This window comes from Phocoena sinus, chromosome 8 (genome assembly GCF_008692025.1).
Source record: "Phocoena sinus isolate mPhoSin1 chromosome 8, mPhoSin1.pri, whole genome shotgun sequence".
NCBI lineage: Eukaryota > Metazoa > Chordata > Mammalia > Artiodactyla > Phocoenidae > Phocoena > Phocoena sinus.
The window spans coordinates 108,142,688-108,166,314 of NC_045770.1; the positions used below are offsets into that span (position 1 = coordinate 108,142,688).

Genomic DNA, 23,627 nt, shown 5'->3' on the forward strand with positions numbered 1-23,627 from the left:
TTGTCTGTGAATATTTAGTAATGTTAATTCTTTTTTAATTTGTAGGAGATAAAAACATTCAGATGGCAGATAACAGGTAAGCCAAAATGGACTTTGTTTATTGGAGTTTAAATTTTACTTGGTGAGCAAGAGGCAAGCCTTATTTCTGTAAACATCATTAGGTGCTCCAGCTGATGGCTCTTTTTTTCCCTCTGTGTTTTTGAGCCCATAAAGAACTTGCTTTAGATGTGAAAGGTGTGTCATATATTGATACTAAAAACCTTTATGTTTTTAGAGACTTTGTGTGGCTGTCCCACAGAGTCACTGTGGGCACTGTGTCCTAACAGCTTGGCAAGGTGGCTTTTTTTAATAACGGTGAGGAAAGTATTTCATAGGTAACACATGTGTGTGTCTGTAGTTGTCTTCTGCTCAAATCTGAAGTTACTGTGGAGACACCTTAATATGTTAAATAAGAAAAACGCCATTGTGCTATTTATCTGTGAAACTTTTCTTAGAGTAATACTTTTTAAATATATTGTTTTAGTTTTTCAGATGGGGTTCCTCCAGATTCCTTGGAAGCTGCTAAAAATGCAAGTAATACAGGTCAGTTCACCGCACGTGGGAAGGTGAACCGTTGGAGAGTTTGCGTGCAGAGCAGGGAGGCTCCTACGCAGACCACAGTGCACCTCTACCTGCCGTCTCGCTCTTAGCGCTGATTGCCAGGCGCTCAGGCTTTTTTCGCCTGTGCCTTTACTTCTCTTCCCGTGATTATTCTGAAGCACGTCCCAGATATCATATTATTTTGATATGATCATAAATTCATAGATATATTACTTTTCCTCCAGTTTCTTTCTTTCTTTTTTTAAATACATTTATTTATTTATTTTTGGCTGCGTCGGGTCTTCGTTGCTGCACACGGGCTTTCTCTAGTTGCGGAGAGCGGGGGCTGCTCTTCGTTGCAGTGCACAGGCTTCTCATTGCCGTGGCTTCTCCTGTTGCAGAGCACGGGCTCTAGAGCGCAGGCTCAGTAGTTGTGGTGCGCGGGCTTAGTTGTTCCATGGCGTATAGGATCTTCCCGGACCAGGGCTCGAACCCGTGTCCCCTGCATTGGCAGGCGGATTCTCAACCGTTGCGCCTCCAGGGAAGGCCCTTTCCTCCATTTTCAAGTATTTATCTATGCTTGTTTTTCCCTCTGAACTGTTTGAAAGCAAGTTGTGGATATTCTGGCTTTTTCTTCCTAAAACAATTTAGTATAAATTTCCTGAAAACTAGGATAAAGTCTCATAACCACAGTGCCACTACCACAACCAAGAAATTTAATGGCGGTCCAATACTATTAGCTAATGTACAGTCATGTTCATATTCTGGTTTTCTCAACATTTCTTTTACCTCCGTACCCCACACTCAAATCCAGAGCTGGCCAAGGATCATGTATCACGTTTAGTTCTGTCCCCTTTATTCTAGAGTTATCCCCCCACCTTTTTTACCCTTCCTCGCAGGGACACATCAGCAGGCTGTGTGCTCCAGCTGTAGCTCCAGCTGTAGAATGCTCCGGATGGGTCTCGTGGTTTTCTCCTCACTAGATTCAGGGTAAATGTCTTGGCAAGACGAGCACATAGGCGACCTGATGGAGTGGGGGTGCAGTTAGGCCTGTGACGGGGCTCCCGAGAGTGCTGACGTGGTGAAGACAGTGTCTGCCGGTCTCTGCCCTTACGGTCCTTGGAGTAAAGAAGCTGTTGGGCACCCTGCGGGAATCCTGTTCTCCGTAAGACTCTTATGTAGGGATTCGGGCACCGCTGATGATCCTTGCTGAATCCGTGATGACGTTGATGGTCACCAAAGGGTGTTTTTCTAATCCTATCAATCTGACTAACATATTACATCTATTAAAGAAATACTTCCCTACTCCCCCGCTACCCCATTTTAATGTTACTGTAGACTCGTGGATTAGCTTTTTATTCAGTGTTTAATCATTTGCCATCACTATTCTTTTTTTTAATAAATAAATTAATTATTTTATACAGCAGGTTCTTATTAGTCATCCATTTTATACACATCAGTGTATACATGTCAATCCCAATCGGCCCAATTCATCACACCACCAGCCCCACTCCCCGCCGCTTTCCCCCCTTGGTGTCCATACGTTTGTTCTCTACATCTGTGTCTCAGTTTCTGCCCTGCAAACCGGTTCATCTGTACCATTTTTCTACGTTCCACATATATTTGTTAATATACGATATTTTTCTCTTTCTGACTTCACTCTGTATGACAGTCTCTAGATCCATCCACATCTCTACAAATGACCCAATTTCGTTCCTTTTTATGGCTGAGTAATGCTCCATTGTATATATGTGCCACATCTTCTTTATCCATTCATCTGTTGATGGACACTTAGGTTGCTTCCATCTCCTGGCTACTGTAAATAGTGCTGCAGCAAACACTGGGGTGCATGTGTCTTTCTGAATTGTGGTTTTCTCTGGGTATATGCCCAGTACTGGGATTGCTGGGCCATATGGTAATTCTATTTTTAGTTTTTTAAGGAACCTCCATACTGTTCTCCATAGTGGCTGTATCGATTTACATTCCCAACAACAGTGCAAGAGGGTTCCCTTTTCTCTACACCCTGTCCAGCATTTGTTTGTAGATTTTCTGATGATGCCCATTCTAACTGGTGTGAGGTGATACCTCATTGTAGTTTTGATTTGCATTTCTCTAATAATTAGTGATGTTGAGCAGCTTTTCATGTGCTCCTTGGCCATCTGTATGTCTTCTTTGGAGAAATGTCTATTTAGGTCTTCTGCCCATTTTTGGACTGGGTTGTTTGTTTTTTTAATATTGAGCTGCACGACCTGTTTATATATTTTGGAGATTAATCCTTTGTCCATTGATTCGTTTGCGAATATTTTCTCCCATTCTGAGGGTTGTCTTTTCATCTTGTGTATGGTTTCCTTTGCTGAGCAAAAGCTTTTAAGTTTCATTAGGTCCCATTTGTTAATTTTTGTTTTTATTTCCATTACTCTAGGAGGTGGATCAAAAAAGATCTTGCTGTGATTTATGTCAGAGTGTTCTTCCTATGTTTTCCTCTAAGAATTTTATAGTGTCTGGTCTTACATTTAGGTCTCTAACCCATTGTGTGTATGGTGTTAGGGAGTATTCTGATTTCATTCTTTTACATGTAGCTGTCCAGTTTTCCCAGCACCACTTATTGAAGAGACTGTCTTTTCTCCATTGTATATCCTTGCCTCCTTTGTCATAGATTAGTTGACCATAGGTGCATGGGTTTACCTCTGGGCTTTCTATCTTGTTCCATTGATCTATGTTTCTGTTTTTGTAGTATAGTTTGTAGCTTTGTAGTTATAGTTTGAAATCAGGGAATTTGATTCCGCCAGCTCCGTTTTTTTCCCTGAAAACTGCTTTGGCTCTTTGGGGTCTTTTGTGTCTCCATACAAATTTTAAGATTTTTTTGTTCTAGTTCTGTAAAAAATGCCATTGGTAATTTGATAGGGATTACACTGAATCTGTAGATTGCTTTGGGTAGTATAGTCATTTTCACAGTATTGATTCTTCCAATCCAAGAACATGGTATATCTCTCCGTCTGTTGGTATCACCTTTAATTTCTTTCATCAGTGTCTTATAGTTTTGTGCATACATGTCTTTTGTCCCCCTGGGTAGGTTTATTCCTAGGTATTTTATTCTTTTTGTTGCAGTGGTAAATGGGAGTGTTTCCTTAATTTCTCTTTCAGATTTTTCATCACTAGTGTATAGGAATGCAAGAGATTTCTGTGCGTTAATTTTGTATCCTGCAACTTTACCAGATTCATTGATTAGCTCTAATAGTTTTCTGGTGGCATCTTTAGGATTCTCTATGTATAGTATCATGTCACCTGCAAACAGTGACAGTTTTACTTCTTCTTTTCCAATTTGTATTCCTTTTATTTCTTTTTCTTCTCTGATTGCCGTGGCTAGGACTTGCAAAACTGTGTTGAATAATAGTGGTGAGAGTGGACATCCTTGTCTTCTTCCTGATCTTAGAGGAAATGCTTTCAGTTTTTCACCATTGAGAATGATGTTTGCTGTGGGTTTGTCATATATGGCCTTTATTATGTTGAGGTAGTTCCCTCTATGCCCACTTTCTGGAGAGTTTTTATCATAAATGGTGTTGAATTTTGTCAAAAGCTTTTTCTGCATCTATTGAGATGATCATATGGTTTTTATTCTTCAGTTTGTTAATGTGGTGTATCACATTGATTGATTTGCTTATATTGAAGAATCCTTGCTTCCCTGGGATAAATCCCACTTGATCATGGTGTATGATCCTTTTAATGTGTTGTTGGATTCTGTTTGCTAGTATTTTGTTGAGGGTTTTTCCATCTATATTCATCAGTGATATTGGTCTGTAATTCTCTTTTTTTGTAGTATCTTTGTCTGTTTCTGGTATCAGGGTGGCGGTGATGGCCTCATAGATTGAGTTTGGGAGTGTTCCTTCCTCTGCAGTTTTTTGGAAGAGTTTGAGAAGGATGGGTGTTAGCTCTTCTCTAAATGTTTGATAGAATTCACCCGTGAAGCCATCTGGTCCTGAACTTTCATTTGTTGGAAGATTTTTCATCACAGTTTCAATTTCCTTACTTGTGATTGGTCTGTTCATATTTTCTGTTTCTTTCTGGTTCAGTCTTGGAATGTTATACCTCTCTAAGGATTTGTCCATTTCTTCCAGGTTGTCCATTTTATTGGCATAGGGTTGCTTGTAGTAGTCTCTTAGGATGCTTTGTATTTCCGTGGTGTCTGTTGTAACTTCTCCTTTTTCATTTCTGATTTTATTGATTTGAGTACTCTCCCTCTTTTTCTTGATGAGTCTGGCTAATGGTTTACCAATTTTTTTTATCTTCTCAAAGAACCAGCTTTTAGTTTTATTGATCTTTGCTATTGTTTTCTTTATTTCTATTTCATTTATTTCTGATCTGATCTTTATGATTTCTTTCCTTCTGCTAACTTTGGGTTTTGTTTGTTCTTCTTTCTCTAGTTCCTTTAGGTGTGAGGTTAGATTGTTTATTTGAGATTTTTCTTGTTTCTTGAGGTAGGCTTGTATAGCTATAAACTTCCCTCTTAGAACTGCTTTTGCTGCATCCCATAGGTTTTGGATTGTCATGTTTTCATTGCCATTTGTCTCTTGGTATTTTTTAATTTCCTCTTTGATTTCTTCAGTGATCTCTTGGTTATTTAGTAATGTATTGTTTAGCCTCCATGTGTTTGTGTTTTTTACGTTTTTTCCCCTGGCATTGATTTCTAATCTCATAGCGTTGTGGTCAGAAAAGATGCTTGATATGATTTCAGTTTTCTTAAATTTACTGAGGCTTGATTTGTGACCTAAGATGTGATCTGTCCTGGAGAATATTCCATGAGCACTTGAGAAGAAAGTGTAATCTGCTGTTTTTGGATGGAATGTCCTATAAACATCAATTAAATCTAGCTGGTCGGGCTTCTCTGGTGGCGCAGTGGCTGAGAGTCTGCCTGCCGATGCAGGGGACACGGGTTTGTGCCCCGGTCCGGGAAGATCCCACATGCCGCAGAGCAGCTGGGCCTGTGAGCCATGGCCGCTGAGCCTGCGCGTCCGGAGCCTGTGCTCCGCAATGGGAGAGGCCACAACAGTGAGAGGCCTGTGTACCGCAAAAAAAAAAAAAAAAAAATCTATCTGGTCTGTTGTGTCGTTTAAAGCTTGTGTTTACTTACTAATTTTCTGTTTGGATGATCTGTCCATTGGTGTAAGTGAGGTGTTAAATTCCCCCACTATTTTGTTACTGTCGACTTCCTCTTTTATAGCTGTTAGCAGTTGCCTTATGTATTGAGGTGCTCCTATGTTAGGTGCATATATATTTATAATTGTTATATCTTCTTGGATTGATCCCTTGATCATTATGTAGTGTCCTTCCTTGTCTCTTGTAACATTCTTGATTTTAAAGTCTATTTTATCTGATATGAGTATTGCTACTCTAGCTTTCTTTTGATTTCTGTTTGCATGAAATATCTTTTTCCATTCCCTCGCTTTCAGTCTGTATGTGTCCCTAGGTCTGAAGTGGCTCTCTTGTAGACAGCATAATATGGGTCTTGTTTTTGTATCTATTCAGCGAGCCTGTGTCTTTTGGTTGGAGCAGTTAATCCATTCACGTTTAAGGTAATTATTGATATGTATGTTCTTATTACCATTTTCTTAATTGTCTTGGGTTTGTTTTTGTAGGTCCTTTTCTTCTCTTGTGTTTCCCACTTAGAGAAGTTCCTTTAGCAATTGTTGTAGAGCTGGTTTGGTGGTACTGAATTCTCTTAGCTTTTGCTTGTCTGTAAAACCTTTGATTTCTCTATCAAATCTGATTGAAATCCTTGTGGGGTAGAGTAATCTTGGTTGTAGGTTCTTCCCTTTAATCACTTTAAATATATCATGCCACTCCCTTCTGGCTTGTAGAGTTTCTGCTGAGAAATCAGCTGTTAATCTTATGGGAGTTTCCTTGTATGTTATTTGTCGTTTTTCCCTTGCTGCTTTCAATCAATTTTTTTTGTCTTTAATTTTTACCAGTTTGATTACCGTGTGTCTCGGCGTGTTTCTCCTTGGGTTTATCCTGCCTGGGACCCTCTGTGCTTCCTGAACTTCGGTGGCTATTTCCTTTCCCATGGTCGGGAAGTTTTCGACTATAATCTCTTCAGATATTTTCTCGGGTCCTTTCTCTCTCTCTTCTCCTTCTGGGATGCCTATAATGCGAATGTTGTTGCATTTAGTGTTGTCCCAGAGGTCTCTTAGGCGGTCTTCCTTTCTTTTCATTCTTTTTTCTTTATTCTGTTCCGCAGCAGTGAATTCCACCATTCTGTCTTCCGGGTCACTTATCCATTCTTCTTCCTCATTTATGCTGCTGTTGATTCCTTCTAGTGTATTTTTCATTTCAGTTATGGTGTTGTTCATCTCTGTTTGTTTGTTCTTTAATTGTTCTAGATCTTTGTTAAACATTTCTTGCATCTCCTCGATCTTTGCCTCCATTCTTTTTCCAAGGTCCTGGATCATCTTCACTGTCATTATTCTGAATTCTTTTTCTGGAAGGTTGCCTATCTCCACTTCATTTAGTTGTTTTTCTGGGGTTTTATCTTGTTCCTTCATCTGGCACATAGCCCTCTGCCTTTTCATCTTGTCTATCTTTCTGTGAATGTGGTTTTTGTTCCACAGGCTGCAGCATTGTAGTTCTTCTTGCTTCTGCTGTCTGCCCTCTGGTGGATGAGGCTATCTAAGAGGCTTGTGCAGGTTTCCTGATGGGAGGGACTGGTGGTGGGTAGGGCTGGGTGTTGCTCTGGTGGGCAGAGCTCAGTAAAACTTTTTTCTGCTTGACTGCTGATGGGTGGGGCTGGGTTCCCTCCCTGTTGGTTGTTTGGCCTGAGGCAACCCAACACTGGGGCCTACCCGGCTCTTTGGTGCGGCTAATGGTGGACTCTGGGAGGGCTCACCCCAAGGAGTACTTCCCAGAACTTCTACTGCCAGTGTCCTTGTCCCCCTGGTGAGCCACAGCCATCCCCCACCTCTGCAGGAGACCCTCCAACACTAGCAGGTAGGTCTGATTCAGTCTCCCCCGGGGTCACTGCTCCTTCCCCTGGGTCCTGATGCGCACACTGCTCTGTGTGTGCCCTCCAAGAGTGGAGTCTCTGTTTCCCCCAGTCCTGTCAGAGTCCTGTAATCAAATCCCGCTACCCTTCAAAGTCTGATTCTCTAGGAATTCCTCCTTCTGTTGCCGGACCCCCAGGTTGGGAAGCCTGACGTGGGGCTCAGAACCTTCACTCCGGTGGGTGGACTTCTGTGGTATAAGTGTTCTCCAGTTTGTGAGTCACCCACCCAGCGGTTATGGGATTTGATTTTACTGTGATTGCACCCCTCCTACCATCTCGTAGTGGCTTCTCCTTTGTCTGTGGATGTGGGTGTTTTTGGTGAGCTCCAGCGTCTTCCTGTCGATCACTGTTCAGTAGTTAGTTGTGATTCTGGTGTCCTCGCAGGAGGGAGTGAGCGCACGTCCTTCTACTCCACCATCTCCCTCACTGTCCATCGTTACTCTTTTTTGTGTGCAGATTGTCCCATTTGCCAATGGGGTCCCTGTAAGCTGGCTTCTGTGTCCTTTTGCTGCGTCCCCGTCCATTTTGAGTTCTCTGTAGCTTTGTGGCATAGGCGATGGTCCATTTTCCCTTGAACTTTCCTTTCCCCAGACCTGGAATCTACATTTATGCAAGGAGGCCTGTATCTTTTAGTTGGGACAGAGATTTAAAAACCAAAATATAAATCCCGTCTGCCATTATTTCTAGACCTTTCAGTGGCCAGAACTAGCGATGTGTGTTTGTGTATATGTTTAGTATTTACATACAGTTTTGTATATACACAGTTACATATGTTTTATACACATACACGGTGCTTCATGTTAATGATTGGGATTGTAGGTAAAAGGTAAAATCGAGTGCCTACTTGTTGTATTCAGCTTGCCCGCATCACTGTCTTACAAAAGGTGGGGGAGAACTCTAGGTCTGCGCTGCCTTTTGAGTCGGGCGAGGGCCCTAAGTTTGGGTTTCCATACAGTGTCGCTGAGAGGGAATCTTTTCAACACAGAGCCTGTGCCGCGAGCCAGGTGTGAGCCAGTCTGCGGCACAGCTGACCTCCCTCTTGGCGTCGTGTTTGTTCTTCGGGAGTCGGTACAGTGTGTGTGAGCTGTCGAGGTCGCAGGGCAGAGGGGCAGGGGCTCCTGGGAGGAGGCGGGTTTGGGCAGGAGGGCAAGGTGGGTGAAGGTGGAGGCAGAGAGCGCCTGGAAGGTCTGGTGCCCCCAGGGAGCTGGTGGGAGTCGCGCTTTCCTGAGCTGGGGCACAAGTGCGCGCTGATTTCCTGAGCCACGGGCACCTTGTCCCGGTCCTCGGCTTCCAGAAGGGAGGTAGACTGCCTGAACTTAGCAAGTGACAGTGTCCTCGGCGGGGACTGGGGCTTGTGCCGCTAAGGTGAGGAGCAGAACTCTCCAGGTACCCCCGGTGTGTTTGTAACCATCCCCTCGGTGATTAACACGGAGGATCGAATGCCTTTACAAGTAAATGTTTTTGAAACAGATGTTGTTTCTTTTTAACTCTTGATAGAAAAGCTCGCAGACCAGGTGATGCAGAATCCTCAAGTTTTGGCAGCTTTGCAGGAACGACTTGACAGTGTCTCCCACACTCCTTCGAGCTACATCGAGACGTAAGTGTGCTGTGAGTGAGACGACGCAACTTTAAGAGACAAAGAAGAAACCTCTCCTGGTTCCTTAGACTAGGAATAAGTATGTTTTTCATTCAGTTGACCTTGCCTGCTGAGAGCCAGGCTCTGGGGTCCCGAAGGTGACTGCTGGGGTCAGAGCCTGGTAGAGGCCACAGGCCTGTGAGGGCCAGGGTAGTGCGGTGTGTCAAGTTATGGGCGAGTGTACGGTGCCAGCCTGCAGGGTGAGAGGCCTTCACAGGTCCCGTGAGCAGGCGGACTGGGGTGTCAGCAGGGGGCGGAGGTGCAGGCAAATGGGGCAGTGCTTTCTCTTCACGGTGGCTCCTGGTTCGCTAAGAGACCCAGTCCTGCCTGGCTCACCTACGTGAGCCTGCAACAGCGAAACGTGGCTTATTTGGACGAGGTCTGTGTCTTTGTTGTACTGCACAGTGAACACCGTAAGGATGCCCACCCTCCAGGCCCTTGGACTGCTCGTCTCGGGGCCTCAGCTGCTCCGGGCTTCCCTCCTCCGGTCAGTGCACGGCTGCGTCTCAGAGAGTCACCCCGCACACACACTAGCTGGCCCACGCGGGGCTGGGGACAAGGGGGCACAGAGGGGGCACGCTTGGGGTCTGCTCTGCCCGTAGAGAGGGTTCTTCGGGGGGGTGACCTAGTGGGGAAGGTGGGGTGTGGTGATGCTGGGTGCAGGTAGGAGAGCTGAGTGTAAGTGGTGCTTTCTAGTTTCTGGCTTCAGAGACTGGGTGAATGGGGTGGGTGGCATTCACTGAAAGTAAATGGGGGAGGGGAACAAGGTTTTGTGCGATAGAATTAGTTCCACGTTCCATGCTGTACGTGACGTGCCTGTTGTGGGGAGAAGAATGGTGTGTAGTTACTCTTACTGTCTGGAGGCTGGCTGGGGAGGATATCTGGGTTCAGTTGGCTTAGAGGTCCTTGTATTTTTACTCCATTAGGAAGATTAGAAAGTTAGGAAATAACGTTAGGTTGTGTAATTAATGTAGAAAAGAAGTACAGATGTTAATGTATTCGGCGTTACTAAATTCTTACTCTGCTTTTTCCTTGTTCTCTAACTAGCAGTAGTTCTAGAACGGTTTCTGTAGTTGGCAGTCTGTAGTGAAGGACCTTTGTCCAAACTGAGGTTGCCGTGGGTATGATTATACCAGGACAGGGTCCTTTGTGATTCAGGGCTTTTCCACTACACTTGACCCTCTGTATCCACGGGTTCCCTGGGTTGTAGATTTGCAGATTCAACCAACTGCGGATCAAAAATATCGGGGGAAAACTTTTCCAGAAAGTTCCAGAAAGCAAAACTTGAATTTGCCTCGCGCCAGCAACTATTTGCATAACATTTACATTGTATTAGGTATGGTCAGCAATCTAGTGCTGATGTGTAGTATACGGGAGGATGTGCCTAGTGTGCAAACACTGTACCATTTTATGTAAGGGACTTGGGCACCCATGCGTTTGGATATTCACAGGGTTCTGGAACCAGTCCCCCTTGATGGCTGTATTTTCTAAACAGTGCTGTGCTTGGGAGCTGCCTGATACTGTATACCATTAGACTAATGCCAGCCCCGCCCTTGAGGAGTCAGCCCACGTGGAGGAGGACTCTGAGGGCAGGACCCAGGCCCACCGAGGGGGATAGTGTGGGTCTTTGTGGGGCCCAGGAGTCTGCTCTTTTTTTAAAAAAATTAATTTATTTGGTTGCACCGGGTCTTAGTTGCGGCATGTGGGATCTAGTTCCTGACCAGCGATGGAACCTGGGCCCCCTGCACTGGGAGAGCAGAGTCTTAACTAACCACTGCACCACCAGGGAAGTCCGCAGTAGTCTGCTCTTTGTTCCAGATTGTGACTCAGGACTTCAGGTTAAACAAATGATTTTAATGGGTTTAAAATGTTTTTTCCCTTCTGATTTATAAAAGTAAGGCATACAAACTAAAATGTTTCTTAGAAGGTAAAAAGTATCAAAGGGCTAAGGAACTGGTAGTTGTCTGACCCTAGACTAGAATGCACGCCTTGTCTCTGTCGTCTCTGGTTTTTCCCTTGCTGTGTCAGCAGGAGCTCGTCCTGTGGTGCTGAGTATTCCTTGAGGACACGGTTGTGGACAGGCCCTGTTTTAATCCTGCTCATCTTGTCATTGTTCCCAGTCTTTCACTTTTACAAATAATACATCAGTGGTCACTCTAGCACATAAACATTTGGTTATTTCCTTAGGATAAATTCTTAGAAGTAGATGCAAAGAATATTTTCAAGGTTCTTGTTTACCCTTAAGAAAGATGAGTCGATTAGAGGGCCTCTGCCCTCAGCCTCATCAAACCTGGGAATTTCTAAAATTTTCTTCTCTCTTTTATTTAAAAAAATTTTTTTGGCTGCACCTCGAGGCTTGCGGGATCTTACTTCCCCGACCAGGGGTTGAACCAGGCCCTCGGCAGTGACAGTGCAGTGTCCTAAGCACTGGACCGCCAGGGAAGTCCCCCTGGGAATTATTTTTTAATTGCCAATTTGGTAAGGAAGACATCAGTTCTTTTAAATTTACATTCTTTTGGATATTTCATGAGATTGGACCTTTCTTCCGTATTTCATTATTTGTATTTTTTGTGAATTATCTTTCAGCTTCCTCCTCCGCCACCACCCTGCTTTTTGGGGGGGGGGGGGGGGGCGGGGAGGTGGTGTTTGTCCTTAATGATTTTTAGGAGCTCTTTTTCATGGTAAGGATATTAATTCTATGTTAATGTTAATTTATTTTAGTCAAAAATAAGCATGCCGCCTTATTTTGCAGGCATATGGATGTTTTATTTTTTATTTCCTCTCTTTTAGTTTACCTAAAGCAGTAAAAAGAAGAATCAACGCACTGAAACAACTTCAGGTGAAATGTGCTCATATAGAAGCCAAGTTCTATGAAGAAGTTCATGACTTGGAAAGAAAGTATGCAGCATTATACCAGCCTCTCTTTGACAAGGTAGGGAACTCTGTTAGTAAACTTAATTAGTATATGTCAGAAAGTTCTTCAGGCAAAACATCCAGATGTACCCAGTGAATCGTTGAATGTTACTTTTTTTTTTTTTTGACATCTTTATTGGAGGATAATTGCTTTACAATGATGTTTTAGTTTCTGCTGTATAACAAAGTGAATCAGTTTTACATATACATATGTTCCCATATCTCTTCCCTCTTGCGTCTCCCTCCCTCCCACCCTCCCTATCCCACCCCTCTAGGTGGTCACAGAGCACCAGCTGATCTCCCTGTGCTATGCGGCTGCTTCCCACTAGCTATCTGTTTTACATTTCGTAGTGTATATATGTCCATGCCACTCTCTCACGTCGTCCCAGCTTACCCTTCCCCCTCGCAGTGTCCTCAGCTCCATTCTCTATGTCTGCGTCTTTATTTCTGTCCTGCCCCTAGGTTCTTCAGAACCATTTTTTTTTTAGATTCCATATATATGTGTTAGTGTATGGTATTTGTTTTTCTCTTTCTGACTTACTTCACTCTGTATGACAGACTCTAGGTCCATCCACCTCACTACAAATAACTCAATTTCGTTTCTTTTTATGGCTGAGTGATATTCCATTGTATATATGTGCCACATCTTCTTTATCCATTCATCTGTCGATGGACACTTATATTGCTTCCATGTCCTGGCTATTGTAAATAGAGCTACAGTGAACATTGTGGTACATGACTCTTTGAATTATGGTTTTCTCAGGGTATATGCCCGGTAGTGGGATTGCTGGGTCGTATGGTAATTCTATTTTTAGTTTTTTAAGGAAGCTCCTTGCTGTTCTCCATAGTGACTGTATCAATTTACATTCCCACCAACAGTGCAAGAGGGTTCCCTTTTCTCCACATTTATTGTTTGTAGATTTTTTGATGATGGCCATTTTGACTGGTGTGAGGTGATACCTCATTGTAGTTTTGATTTGCATTTCTCTAATAATCAGTGATGTTGAGCATCCTTTCATGTGTTTGTTGGCAATCTGTATATCTTCTTTGGAGAAATGTCTATTTAGGTCTTCTGCCCATTTTTGGATTGGGTTGGTTTTTTTTTTTGTTTTTTTATGTGGTACGTGGGCCTCTCGCTGTTGTGGCCTCTCCCATTGCGGAGCACAAGCTCAGCGGCCATGGCTCACGGGCCCAGCCACTCCGCGGCATGTGGGATCTTCCCGAGCCAAGGCACAAACCTGTGTCCCCTGCATCGGCAGGCGGACTCTCAACCACTGCGCCACCAGGGAAGCCCTGTTTCTTGTTTTTTGAGGTAGGATTGTATTGCTATAGACTTCCCTCTTAGAACTGCTTTTGCTGCATCCCATAGGTTTTGGGTCGTCGTGTTTTCATTGTCATTTGTTGCTAGGTGTTGTTTTACTCCCTCTTTGATTTCTTCAGTGATCTCTTGGTTATTTAGTAGCGTATTGTTTAGCCTCCATGTATTTGGGTTTTTTTTACGTATTTTTCCCTGTAATTGATATCTAGTCTCATAGCGTTGTGGTTGGAAAAGATACTTGATATAATTTCAGTTTTCTTTAATTTACCAAGGCTTGATTTGTGACCCAAGATATGATCTATCCTGGAGAATGTTCCATGAGCACTTGAGATGAAAGTGTATTCTGTTGTTTTTGGATGGAATGTCCTATAAATATCAAGTCCATCTTGTTTAATGTATCATTTAAAGCTTGTATTTCCTTATTTATTTTCATTTTGGATGATCTTCTGTCCATTGGTGAAAGTGAGGTGTTAAAGTCCCCTGCTATGATTGTGTTACTGTCGATTTCCCCTTTATGGCTGTTAGCATTTGCCTTATGTATTGAGGTGCTCCTGTGGTGGGTGCATAAGTATTTACAGTTGTTATATCTTCTCCTTGGATCGATCCCTTGATCATTATATAGTGTCCTTCTTTGTCTCTTGTAATAGTCTTTATTTTAAAGTCTATTTTGTCTGATACGAGAATTGCTACTCCAGCTTTCTTTTGATTTCCATTTGCATGGAATATCTTTTTCCATCCCCTCAGTTTCAGTCTGTATGTGTCCCTAGGTCTGAAGTGGGTCGCCTGTAGACAGCATGTATACAGGTCTTGTTTTCATATCCATTCAACCAGTCTGTGTCTTTTGGTTGGAGCATTTAATCCGTTTACATTTAAGGTAGGTATCGATATGTATGTTCCTATTACCATTTTCTTAATTGTTTGGGGTTTGTTATTGTAGGTCTTTTCCTTCTCTTGTGTTCATGCCTAGAGAAGTTCTTTTAGCATTTGTTGTAAAGCTGGTTTGGTGGTGCTGAATTCTCTTCGCTTTTGCTTGTCTGTAAAGATTTTAATTTCTCTGTCAAATCTGAATGAGATCCTTGCCGGGAAGAGTAATCTTGGTTGTAGGTTTTTCTCTTTCATCACTTTAAATATGTCCTGCCACTCCCTTCTGGCTTGCAGAGTGTCTGCTGAAAGATCAGCTGTTAACCTTATGGGGATTCCCTTGTATGTTATTTGTTGTTCTTCCCTTGCTGCTTTTAATATTTTTTTCTTTGTATTTAATTTCTGATAGTTTGATTAATATGTGTCTTGGCGTGTTTCTCCTTGGGTTTATCTTGTATGGCAGTCTGCACTTCTTGGACTTGACTATTTCCTTCCCCATATTAGGGAAGTTTTCAACTATAATCTCTCCAAATATTTTCTCAGTCTCTTTCTTTTTCTCTTCTTCTGGGACCCCTATAATTCGAATGTTGATGCGTTTAATGTTGTCCCAGAGGTCTCTGAGACTGTCCTCAGTTCTTTTCATTCTTTTTTCTTTGTTCTGCTCTGCAGTAGTTATTTCCACTATTTTATCTTCCAGGTCACTTATCCGTTCTTCTGCCTCAGTTATTCTGCTATTGATTCCTTCTAGAGAATTTTTAATTTCATTTATTGTGTTGTTCATCAGTGTTTGTTTGCCCTTTAGTTCTTCTAGTTCCTTGTTAAACGTTTTTTGTATTTTCCCCATTCTATTTCCAAGATTTTGGATCATTTTTACTATCATTACTCTGAATTCTTTTTCAGGTAGACTGCCTATTTCCTCTTCATTTGTTTGGTCTGGTGGGTTTTTACCTTCTTCATCTGCTGTGTATTCCTCTGTCTTCTCATTTTGCTTAGCTTACTGTGTTTGGGGTCTCCTTTTCTCAGGCTGCAGGTTCGTAGTTCCTGTTGTTTTTGGTGTCTGTCCCCAGTGGGTAGGGTTGCTTCAGTGAGCTGTGTAGACTTTCTGGTGGAGGGGACTGGTGACTGTGTTCTGGTGGATGAGGCTGGATCTTGTCTTTCTGGTGGGCAGGACCGCATCTGGTGGTGTGTTTTGGGGTGTCTGTGACTTTTTATGATTTGGGGCAGCCTCTCTGCTGATGGGTGGGGTTGCGTTCCTGTCTGGCTAGTTGTTTGGCATAGGGTGTCCAGCACTGGAGCTTGCTGGTCGTTGAGTGGAGGTGGGCCTTAGCGTTGAGATGGAGATCTCTGGGAGAGCTTTCGCCGTTTGGTATTACGTGAGCCCGTGAGGTCTCTGGTGGACCAGTGTCCTGAACTCTCCTACCTCAGAGGCACAGGTCTGACACCCAGCTGGAGCACCAAGACCCTGACAGCCACACGGCTCAGAAGAAAAGGGAGAAAAAAAGAAAGAAAAAGAAAGAGACACAGAGAGAGAGAGAGATTTATTAAAATTAAAAATAAATTATTAAAAATAAAAAATGTTTAAAGTAATTTAAAAAGAAGAAGAAAACAAGAAAGAAGAGAGCAACCAAACCAAAAAACAAATCCATCAATGATAGCAAGCGTTAAAATCTGTACTTTAAAAAAAAAAGGACAGACAGAACCCTAGGACAAATGGTAAAAGCAAAGCTATACAGGCAAAATCATACAAAGAAGCACATACACACTCACAAGAGGAGAAAAAGGAAAAAAAAATATATATATATATATATATATATACACATATTAAAAAAGAAGGAAGACAGCAACCAAATGAATAAACAGATCTACCAATGGTAATAAACTCTAAATACTAAACTAAGATAAACATAAAACCAGAAACAAATTAGATGCAGAAAGCAAACCCCAAGTGTACAGTTGCTCTCAAAGTCCATCCCCTCAGTGTCGGGATGATTTGTTGTCTGTTCAGGTATTCCACAGATGCAGGTACATCGAGTTGATTGTGGAGATTTAATCTGCTGCTCCTGAGGCTGCTGGGAGAGATCTCCCTTTCTCTTCTTTGTTCGCACAGCTCCCGGGGTTCAGCTTTGTATAGGCCCTGCTTCTGCATATAGGTCGCCTGAGGGCGTATCGCTCATACAGGACAGGGCTAAAGGAGCAGCTGATTAGGGGGCTCTGGCTCACTCAGGCTGGGTAGAGGGAGGGATACGGAATGTGAGGTGACATTACAACAGCCTGAGGCATACTGTGTGTTCTCCCGGGGAAGTTGTCCCTGGATCACAGGACCCTGACAGTGGCGGGCCGCACAGGCTCCCGGGAGGGACGGTGTGGATAGTGACCTGTGCTTGCATACAGGCTTCTTGGTGGCAGCAGCAGCCTTTGCGTCCCATGCCCGTCTCTGGGGTCCGCGCAGATAGCTGTGGCTCGCAGCTGTCTCTGGAGCTCGCTTAGGCAGTGCTCTGAATCCCCTCTCCTCGCGCACCCCGAAACAATGGTCTCTTGCCTCTTAGGCAGGTCCAGACTTTTTCTCGGACTCCCTCCCGGCTAGCTGTGGTGCACTAGCCCCCTGCAGGCTGTGTTCACGCAGCCAACCCCAATCCTCTCCCTGCGCTCTGACCGAAGCCCCCACCCGTCCGGCGGTGAGCAGGCAAGCCTCTTGGGCTGGTGAGTGCCGGTCAGCCCTGATCCTCTGTGCGGGAATCTCTCCGCTTTGCCCTCCGCACCCCTGTGGCTGCGCTCTCCTCCATGGCTCTGAAGCTTCCCCCCTCCGCCACCTGCAGTCTCCGCCCACGAAGGGGCTTCCTAGTGTGTGGAAACCTTTCCTCCTTCACGGCTCCCTCCCTGAGGTGCAGGTCCCGTCCCTATTCTTTTGTCTTTGTTTTTCCTTTTTTCTTTTGCCCTACCCAGGTACGTGGGGAGTTTCTTGCCTTTTGGGAAGTCTGAGGTCTTCTGCCAGCGTTCAGTAGGAGTTGTTCCATATGTAGATGTATTTTTGATGTCTTTGTGGGGAGGAAGGTGATCTCCGTGTCTTACTCCTCTGCCATCTTGAATGTCTCCCCGAATGTTATTCTTCAAGCCCCAAAACTTAGAATCTTAAGCTATAAAAGCATCCAGTTTTCAGTCTTTTTATGCACATTATTTACAGTTTCACTGTCTTCACTCCCAAGTTTCTGAGTAACTGAATGTAATGGTAAGAAGATCTCGTTTTTACTTAGAGAAGGGAATTCATCACTGGTGATGCTGAGCCGACAGACGCAGAATCCGAATGGCACAGTGAGAATGAAGAGGAGGACAAATTGGCCGTAAGTTTTTTTTAATGAGCGCCACTTGTGTTCTGTTTCAATGCTGTTAGAAATAAGATGGTTTGGGGTGGTGATCTAGTGGTTAGGATTTTGCACTTTCACTGCTGTGGCCTGGGTTAAATCCCTGGTCTGGGGAACTGATACCCCGTGCAGCGCGGCTGGTGGGGAAAAAAAAGAAATTTGATGGTTTTCTTTTACAAAGAAAAGAGCTCCTAACAGTAGGTGCGGCTTCAGCCTTAGGTTGGGTGTTTAGATTTCTTTATGACAGTGGAACTGGACAGCTCGGCTCTGTTAGTTAATGTGGTGAGCCAGAACTGGACAGCTCGGTTCTGTTAGTTAATGTGGTGAGCCAGAACTGGACAGCTCGGCTCTGTTAGTTAAGGTGGTGAGCCAGAACTGGACAGCTCGGTTCTGTTAGTTAATGTGGTGAGCCAGACACAGTCCCCTTCCCAGCCGTCTGTGGCACCTCTGCACGGTGGTACAGTGAGATAAGGGGTCAGGGGAGTGGGGACTGAAACATCAGAAGAAGTCTTAGTCGAGAGAAAGCAAAAACCCACAAGGGAGAGCACAGCTGTGTCTGTAGAAGGGCAGATACTAGAGGGTGGGCTGTGGTGGGGAGAGCATACTGGAAACATCCGTGCCATCCCGTTCGGGGACCAGCAGTGACAGTGAAGTAGCCCCAGTGCATCTCGCCACTTTACATTGGTAAATGGTCCTTTTGGTGATGTGCCCTGTCCATCACCTGCTTGCAGCCTTTTTTTTGGTGACGGGTATCATTCCAGTGCCACGGAGAGTCCCAAAACGACAAGGTGAACTTTGTTGACCTGATTTTACATTTGGGAGTGGCTTTTCTATCCTATAGTATAAACTTCCGGGGTTTTTTTGCTTTTGTTTTTAAGTGTATGTTAGTTTTGGTAGCTATACATCTTTCTGATCTTTTAAAAACATGTAGAATCTGGCGTAGTTGAAGCCACGCCTGTGGATCAGTATAGTTGTGAATCAGTTCTTCATTGTGCGAGGAAAATCTGCCCCTGTTAACTTAAAAAGCCCCTTGTGATCATGTCCTCCTAAGAATCACATGTCAGGCCTGTGATGTTAGAAAAGACTACCCTCCTCGTGGCTACATCGCTTTTCTCGTCACCCCCCTGATGTTCGCATGGTGCCTCTGTCCCGACGTCTCCGTATCATTGGACGTGCAGCTTGCGGGGCAGTTTCTTGTTGCTGGAGATCCTGGAGTATCCCTCTGGTGGTTATCCCAGGCTAACCACCCCCCAAGTGCCCCCCAAGTCGGGGGGGGGGGCATTGTATCAGCTCTTCAGCTCTTTTCCCCTTGGTCGGGAGTTACATCTGGCTGGAATGCCTTAAATGCTTTATTCCTCAGAGACGTTGGAAACTGTGATGGGCACAGTGGTCTTGGAGATGCAGTTTCAAAGAGCAAGGGTTTTTGATAGAAGTTGACATGGGATTCTGAAAATACGGTCTGTATTAAGCCATTCAATTATTTGTAAAGTTGTTGCTTCATGATAAGTATCCAGTTTTGCATCTTATTTTTCTAGGGAGACATAAAGAATAAAGCAATCATAGCGGAAAAAGAAGCAGCAGCAGCAGAAGAGCCAAACCCAAAAGGCATTCCAGAGTTCTGGTTTACCATCTTCAGAAATGTAGATATGCTAAGTGAATTAGTTCAGGTAAGCAGAGGCACATTCCCACTTCAGAGAAGACATTATTTATTTGTGAACTTTCAACCGCATGTCTAGCAGTTGTTGATTGTGGGTGGAAAGGCGCCTTCTGTGACCATAACTCAGAGGAGTCAGGGTCCCCGGGAGGCCTGGCTGCAGCTGGAGCCCCCGTGCGCCCTCGTGTAGCGGCCCTCACGGAAAGGCCTGCCACGCGGGACCTCAGCCGAGCTTAGGGTCGCTTTGTCTCCTGTAAAGCGTCTGTTGTCTCACCCCAGGAAGCTTGTTAACAGATTCCAGACCCTTCTCTACCTCACAGTGATGTGGACAAGCGAGACGCCTGAGGACGAGGGGCGAGAGTGGAGGAGTTGATACTGAGTGGTGAAGTGTGCGTGCGTGCGTTTGTGTGTACACACGTACCCATGAGCGCGTTTACACACAGGCGCACGCTCGCTGGCACGCAGTCTTCTGTTTTGATTGATTTTTGAAATTTGAAATGGGCCTATTGTGCCACCTTGCTAGTTGTACAAGTATTTAACAAGCTGCTAATAATTTCTAATCATTTTCCTTGAAAAAGTCTTTTTTTTTTTTAATGGGAGTGGTCAAACTTTGTCTTGCCTTGTTGAGCTTTCTCTAATGAAATGGTGAACCAATTAAAAGGTAACAAATGTGACTTTCCCTGAGCTCAGTTATGGTAGAAGTTTCCAGAATTCAGAAATAGGTACTGCTCAGAAGTCCACAGTGGGGGCCATCTCTGCATTTGGACTTATTCCAGACGGGTCAGCACAGTGCTTTTATATCAGAGCACGGCCACAGGTGGCGTGCAGCTAGCTCACTCTACTGCAGTTTGCAGAGGTTTCACAGCTGCAGTTAGAATGGCTCAGAGAGTTGCTGCGTTGCTACGTCTGCTGCCTGCCTTGTTCAGTACTTATCTGTAAGCCAGAACTGAAGAAAAGGTGGAGGGGATGCGTTTCTTACTCCCCTTCCAGACGGGGGGAACATTTAAAATACATGACTTAACAATAGCCTGTGTTTTCTTGTCTCATGTGAAAAGGTGCGGTTTAAGAATACTAGACTGTTGGGAATTCCCGGCGGTCCAGTGGTTAGGACTTGGCCCTTTTACTGCCAGGGCCCGGGCTCAGTCCTTGGTTCGGGAACTAAGATCCCATAAGCCGAGCGGCGTGGCCAAAAAAAAGAAAGAAAGCATACTAGACCAAGAATACTAGAAGACTAGAACGCCATGAGCCAGAAATTTATTGGGAAAATTGAGTAATATATGCTAGAACCAGATTCTCACCCTGCCTATAGGTTAGTCACTTGGGCAACTTTTAAAGCTAAATAGCAGCATCAGTGCCTCCCCACCCACAGGTCAGCGAGAGTTTGAGGTGTTTGTAGAAGCTCTCTCATGATTCTGATGTACCCCCAAGGGTTGAAAATCCCCATGCCGGCAGAGCAGATGGAGAAGGGTGTGTGTACCTGTCACTGGGACGTCTCGTGGAAGTGCAGGCTCTGAGTCAGTAGGTCTGGGTGGGGCCTGAGGATCTTCGTTTCTGATGTGTCCCCCAGGTGATGCCCATGCTGCAGGTTGGGGGCACGCTGTGAGTGGTGGCAGGGGTGTCACGAGGTAGGCTTTTTGGTGCCGGTTAGGCGACTTGATTGGGAGACCTGGCTCCTGGTGTTGCCCGGCCAGCCAGTTAGTAACCCAGGGATGGCGCTGCTGCTTCATCTGTAGCATTTCTCTGGTTTCAAGTACAGTCAGCTGTACCAGAATGAGGTGTCTCTTCCGTTCTCCCAGCACCTCTGTCTTAGTATCAGTGCTTCAGTATTTATGCCGCAGAGTGTCTCGCTGCTTTTTGTCTTACAGTTGTAAAAAGGTGTCATTTTTTTGAGTACTCATGCAGTATGCAGAGAGTGATGAAATCTGGTTTGGGCCGTTTATAACCTGAAGCAAGTAATGGTAGTAGGTTCCATTTTGGTCAGATGTTAAATCCCAAAGGTGGGTTTGGCTGTAGGTCCTTGGGTTCTCTGTTGGTGGTGGTGGCCAAGATAGGTCCAAAAGCAGAGTTTTGAAACTTAGGGAGAGCGGCTTTAAGTCAGTCCCTGAGTTGCTTCCACTGTTGGCCCTGAGTTTTGAGCCTGCTAACTTAGGGCTTTCCGTTGTGGTCTGGACCACAGAAGGTCCTTGGCCCTCAAGGCATGAGGCTGTTGGAGGAGATCAAGAGCATCATGGCCGTCTCCTGGCTATGGGGCAGCACCAGTGGTGCCGCTAGCTTGACGGCAGTGGGCTCGAAGGTCCCAGTGCCGCGTGTTTGGAAAACATACTGGTGATACATTCGCCTTGGTGATTCTAGAACTAGGCATACATGCTCAGTCAGTGATACACGTGATCTTGGGGCCAAGTGTTTTCTGGTTCTAGAATTTAGGATTTGACATCTCAGACTGATGTGGCCTTCTTTGAAAACTGCTTTGGACTTAACTTTCTGTCTAGAGACTTGGAAGGTGCCTTTGTTACTGCTTTTCTTTTTGGTTTGTTCTATGCAGGCAGACCTCGGAGACATTGTGGGTTTGGTTCCAGACCCCTGCAGTAAAGTGAATGTAGCATTAAAGTGAGTCACATGAATTTTTTGGTTCCCCGGTGCGTCATAAAAGTTAGGTTTACACTATACTGTAATCTGTCTACTAAGTGTGCGATAGCATTATGTCTCAAAAATGTACTTAATTTAAAAATACTTAATTTAAAATAATTTAAAAATACTTCATTGCTAAAAAATCCTAACCATTGTCTGACAATGCAGGGTTGTCACAAACCTTCAATTTGCAACAAGAACAACAACAAAAAAAACCCCCAAAACCCCACCAAAATATCTGTGAAGCACAGTAAAGTGAAGTGCATTAAGCGAGGTCTGCCTGTGATGTAGAAAGAACCTAAAATTGGGAAGTTGGTAGTTATCAGGCTCAGCGGAACCTCAGGAAATCCTTTCGGTCCAGTCCCCAGACTTCCAGGGTGAAGTGACTGTCTCACAAATAAAGCCCCTCTCGTGAGTATGTGGTCACTGGGTTTCAGGTCCTGTGATTTTCTTTTTTCTGAGTTTTTCTCAGTTGGCCTTTCTCAAACGACAGGCCCTGGTGAACTTCTGTGTTTGCATAACGATGACTCGTAAAGGCATAGAGCCATCGTTAGAGGCTCTTCCGTAGTGCCTGCCATCAGGTCTCAGACTTGCTTTGTGAGTGTCCTTGACTGTGTGTGTTGTTGGATTTGGGATATTTATCACCATGTGCCCTAAGCGAGGGGAATTGGCTGCCAAGGTCAGTAGCTTGTCCAGGCATTTCTTCTGATTCTGTCTCTTAGGAGATGCTGAGGACCAGCAGTCTTAATTGACGGCACTTCCGACCCCGTCTATACTGGCAGCTGGTGGGGCTGTGAAATCAGTCAGGGCTCTTGCCCCTGGCAATGAGCGCGATGCCCTTCTGGCTTGGCATTGGTAGTTACCAGTGCTCCGTGCCAGACAAAGGTGGCACCTCATTGCTGCCACCCTAAGACTGCTAGTGACTGAACAAATTTGGGTGGCTTCCTGGGAGTGACAAGGACGGAATTCCAACAGGGCTAATTATCCAGTGTCTAGGAGTAGGTGCAACAGTGACTCAGTGAGAACATGTGTGTTGTCTGTAAAAGCTCAGCAGAACTTTCTTTTCTGCTCTTCATGGTTAGGAATATGATGAGCCAATTCTGAAGCACCTGCAGGACATCAAAGTGAAGTTTTCAGACCCTGGGCAGCCTATGGTGAGTACTGATTGTTTGAACTCCTGGTTGGTGTCAGAAAGGGTCAGGCCACTAAGGGTAAAGGGCTTAGAGCCAGAAATCCACACCCGGCCATTCACTTGCTGGGTGACTGGACTGAGACGTGTGTTCTCACATTGCATCCCTGGGCGTCACCCGGCAGTGTGTGCAGCCGGACAGTAACTCAGTCCACCAGCTGTCCGGGGGCAGGCGCAGGAGGGGCCTCCTCCGGCGCGGCCTCCACTGTGCCATGCTGTGGTTTCTGGGCTAGTTTGTTTCCTCTGTTAGATGGGGTGATGTCCTCCTCCTCCTGAGCGTCTCCCAGGTTTGTGAGGGTGGAATGTATGTAAAACAGGCTGCAAAGGGTGGTTGGTGCGTATTCAGATATAAGCAGCACTTTAACAGAAGCCCAGGACGCAAGTGAAGGACATGTGCTAGGTCTCACCTTCAGGAGCCACTGCGGGTACATAAGACTGAAAAAATGATTCCCTG

General features: G+C 44.8%; 1 protein-coding gene across 15 annotated transcripts in view; it reads left to right on the plus strand.

The window, feature by feature from the left end:
* NAP1L4 (nucleosome assembly protein 1 like 4) overlaps positions 1-23,627 on the plus strand; it is a 61,923-nt gene that overhangs the window by 20,009 nt on the left and 18,287 nt on the right. For 13 of the 15 annotated variants that reach the window (XR_004350946.1, XR_004350944.1, XR_004350945.1 and 10 more), the window contains exons 2-8: positions 46-76; positions 524-582; positions 9,113-9,212; positions 12,042-12,183; positions 17,595-17,681; positions 19,238-19,369; positions 23,067-23,138. Coding sequence is in view for 12 of the 15 variants with exons in the window: in XM_032638847.1 (XP_032494738.1) it covers positions 46-76; positions 524-582; positions 9,113-9,212; positions 12,042-12,183; positions 17,595-17,681; positions 19,238-19,369; positions 23,067-23,138 (623 nt within the window). In the remaining 3 variants the exon portion in view is untranslated. The remainder of the gene's footprint in view (positions 1-45; positions 77-523; positions 583-9,112; positions 9,213-12,041; positions 12,184-17,594; positions 17,682-19,237; positions 19,370-23,066; positions 23,139-23,627) is intronic. The other 2 variants (XM_032638855.1, XM_032638857.1) reach the window with 2 other exon arrangements.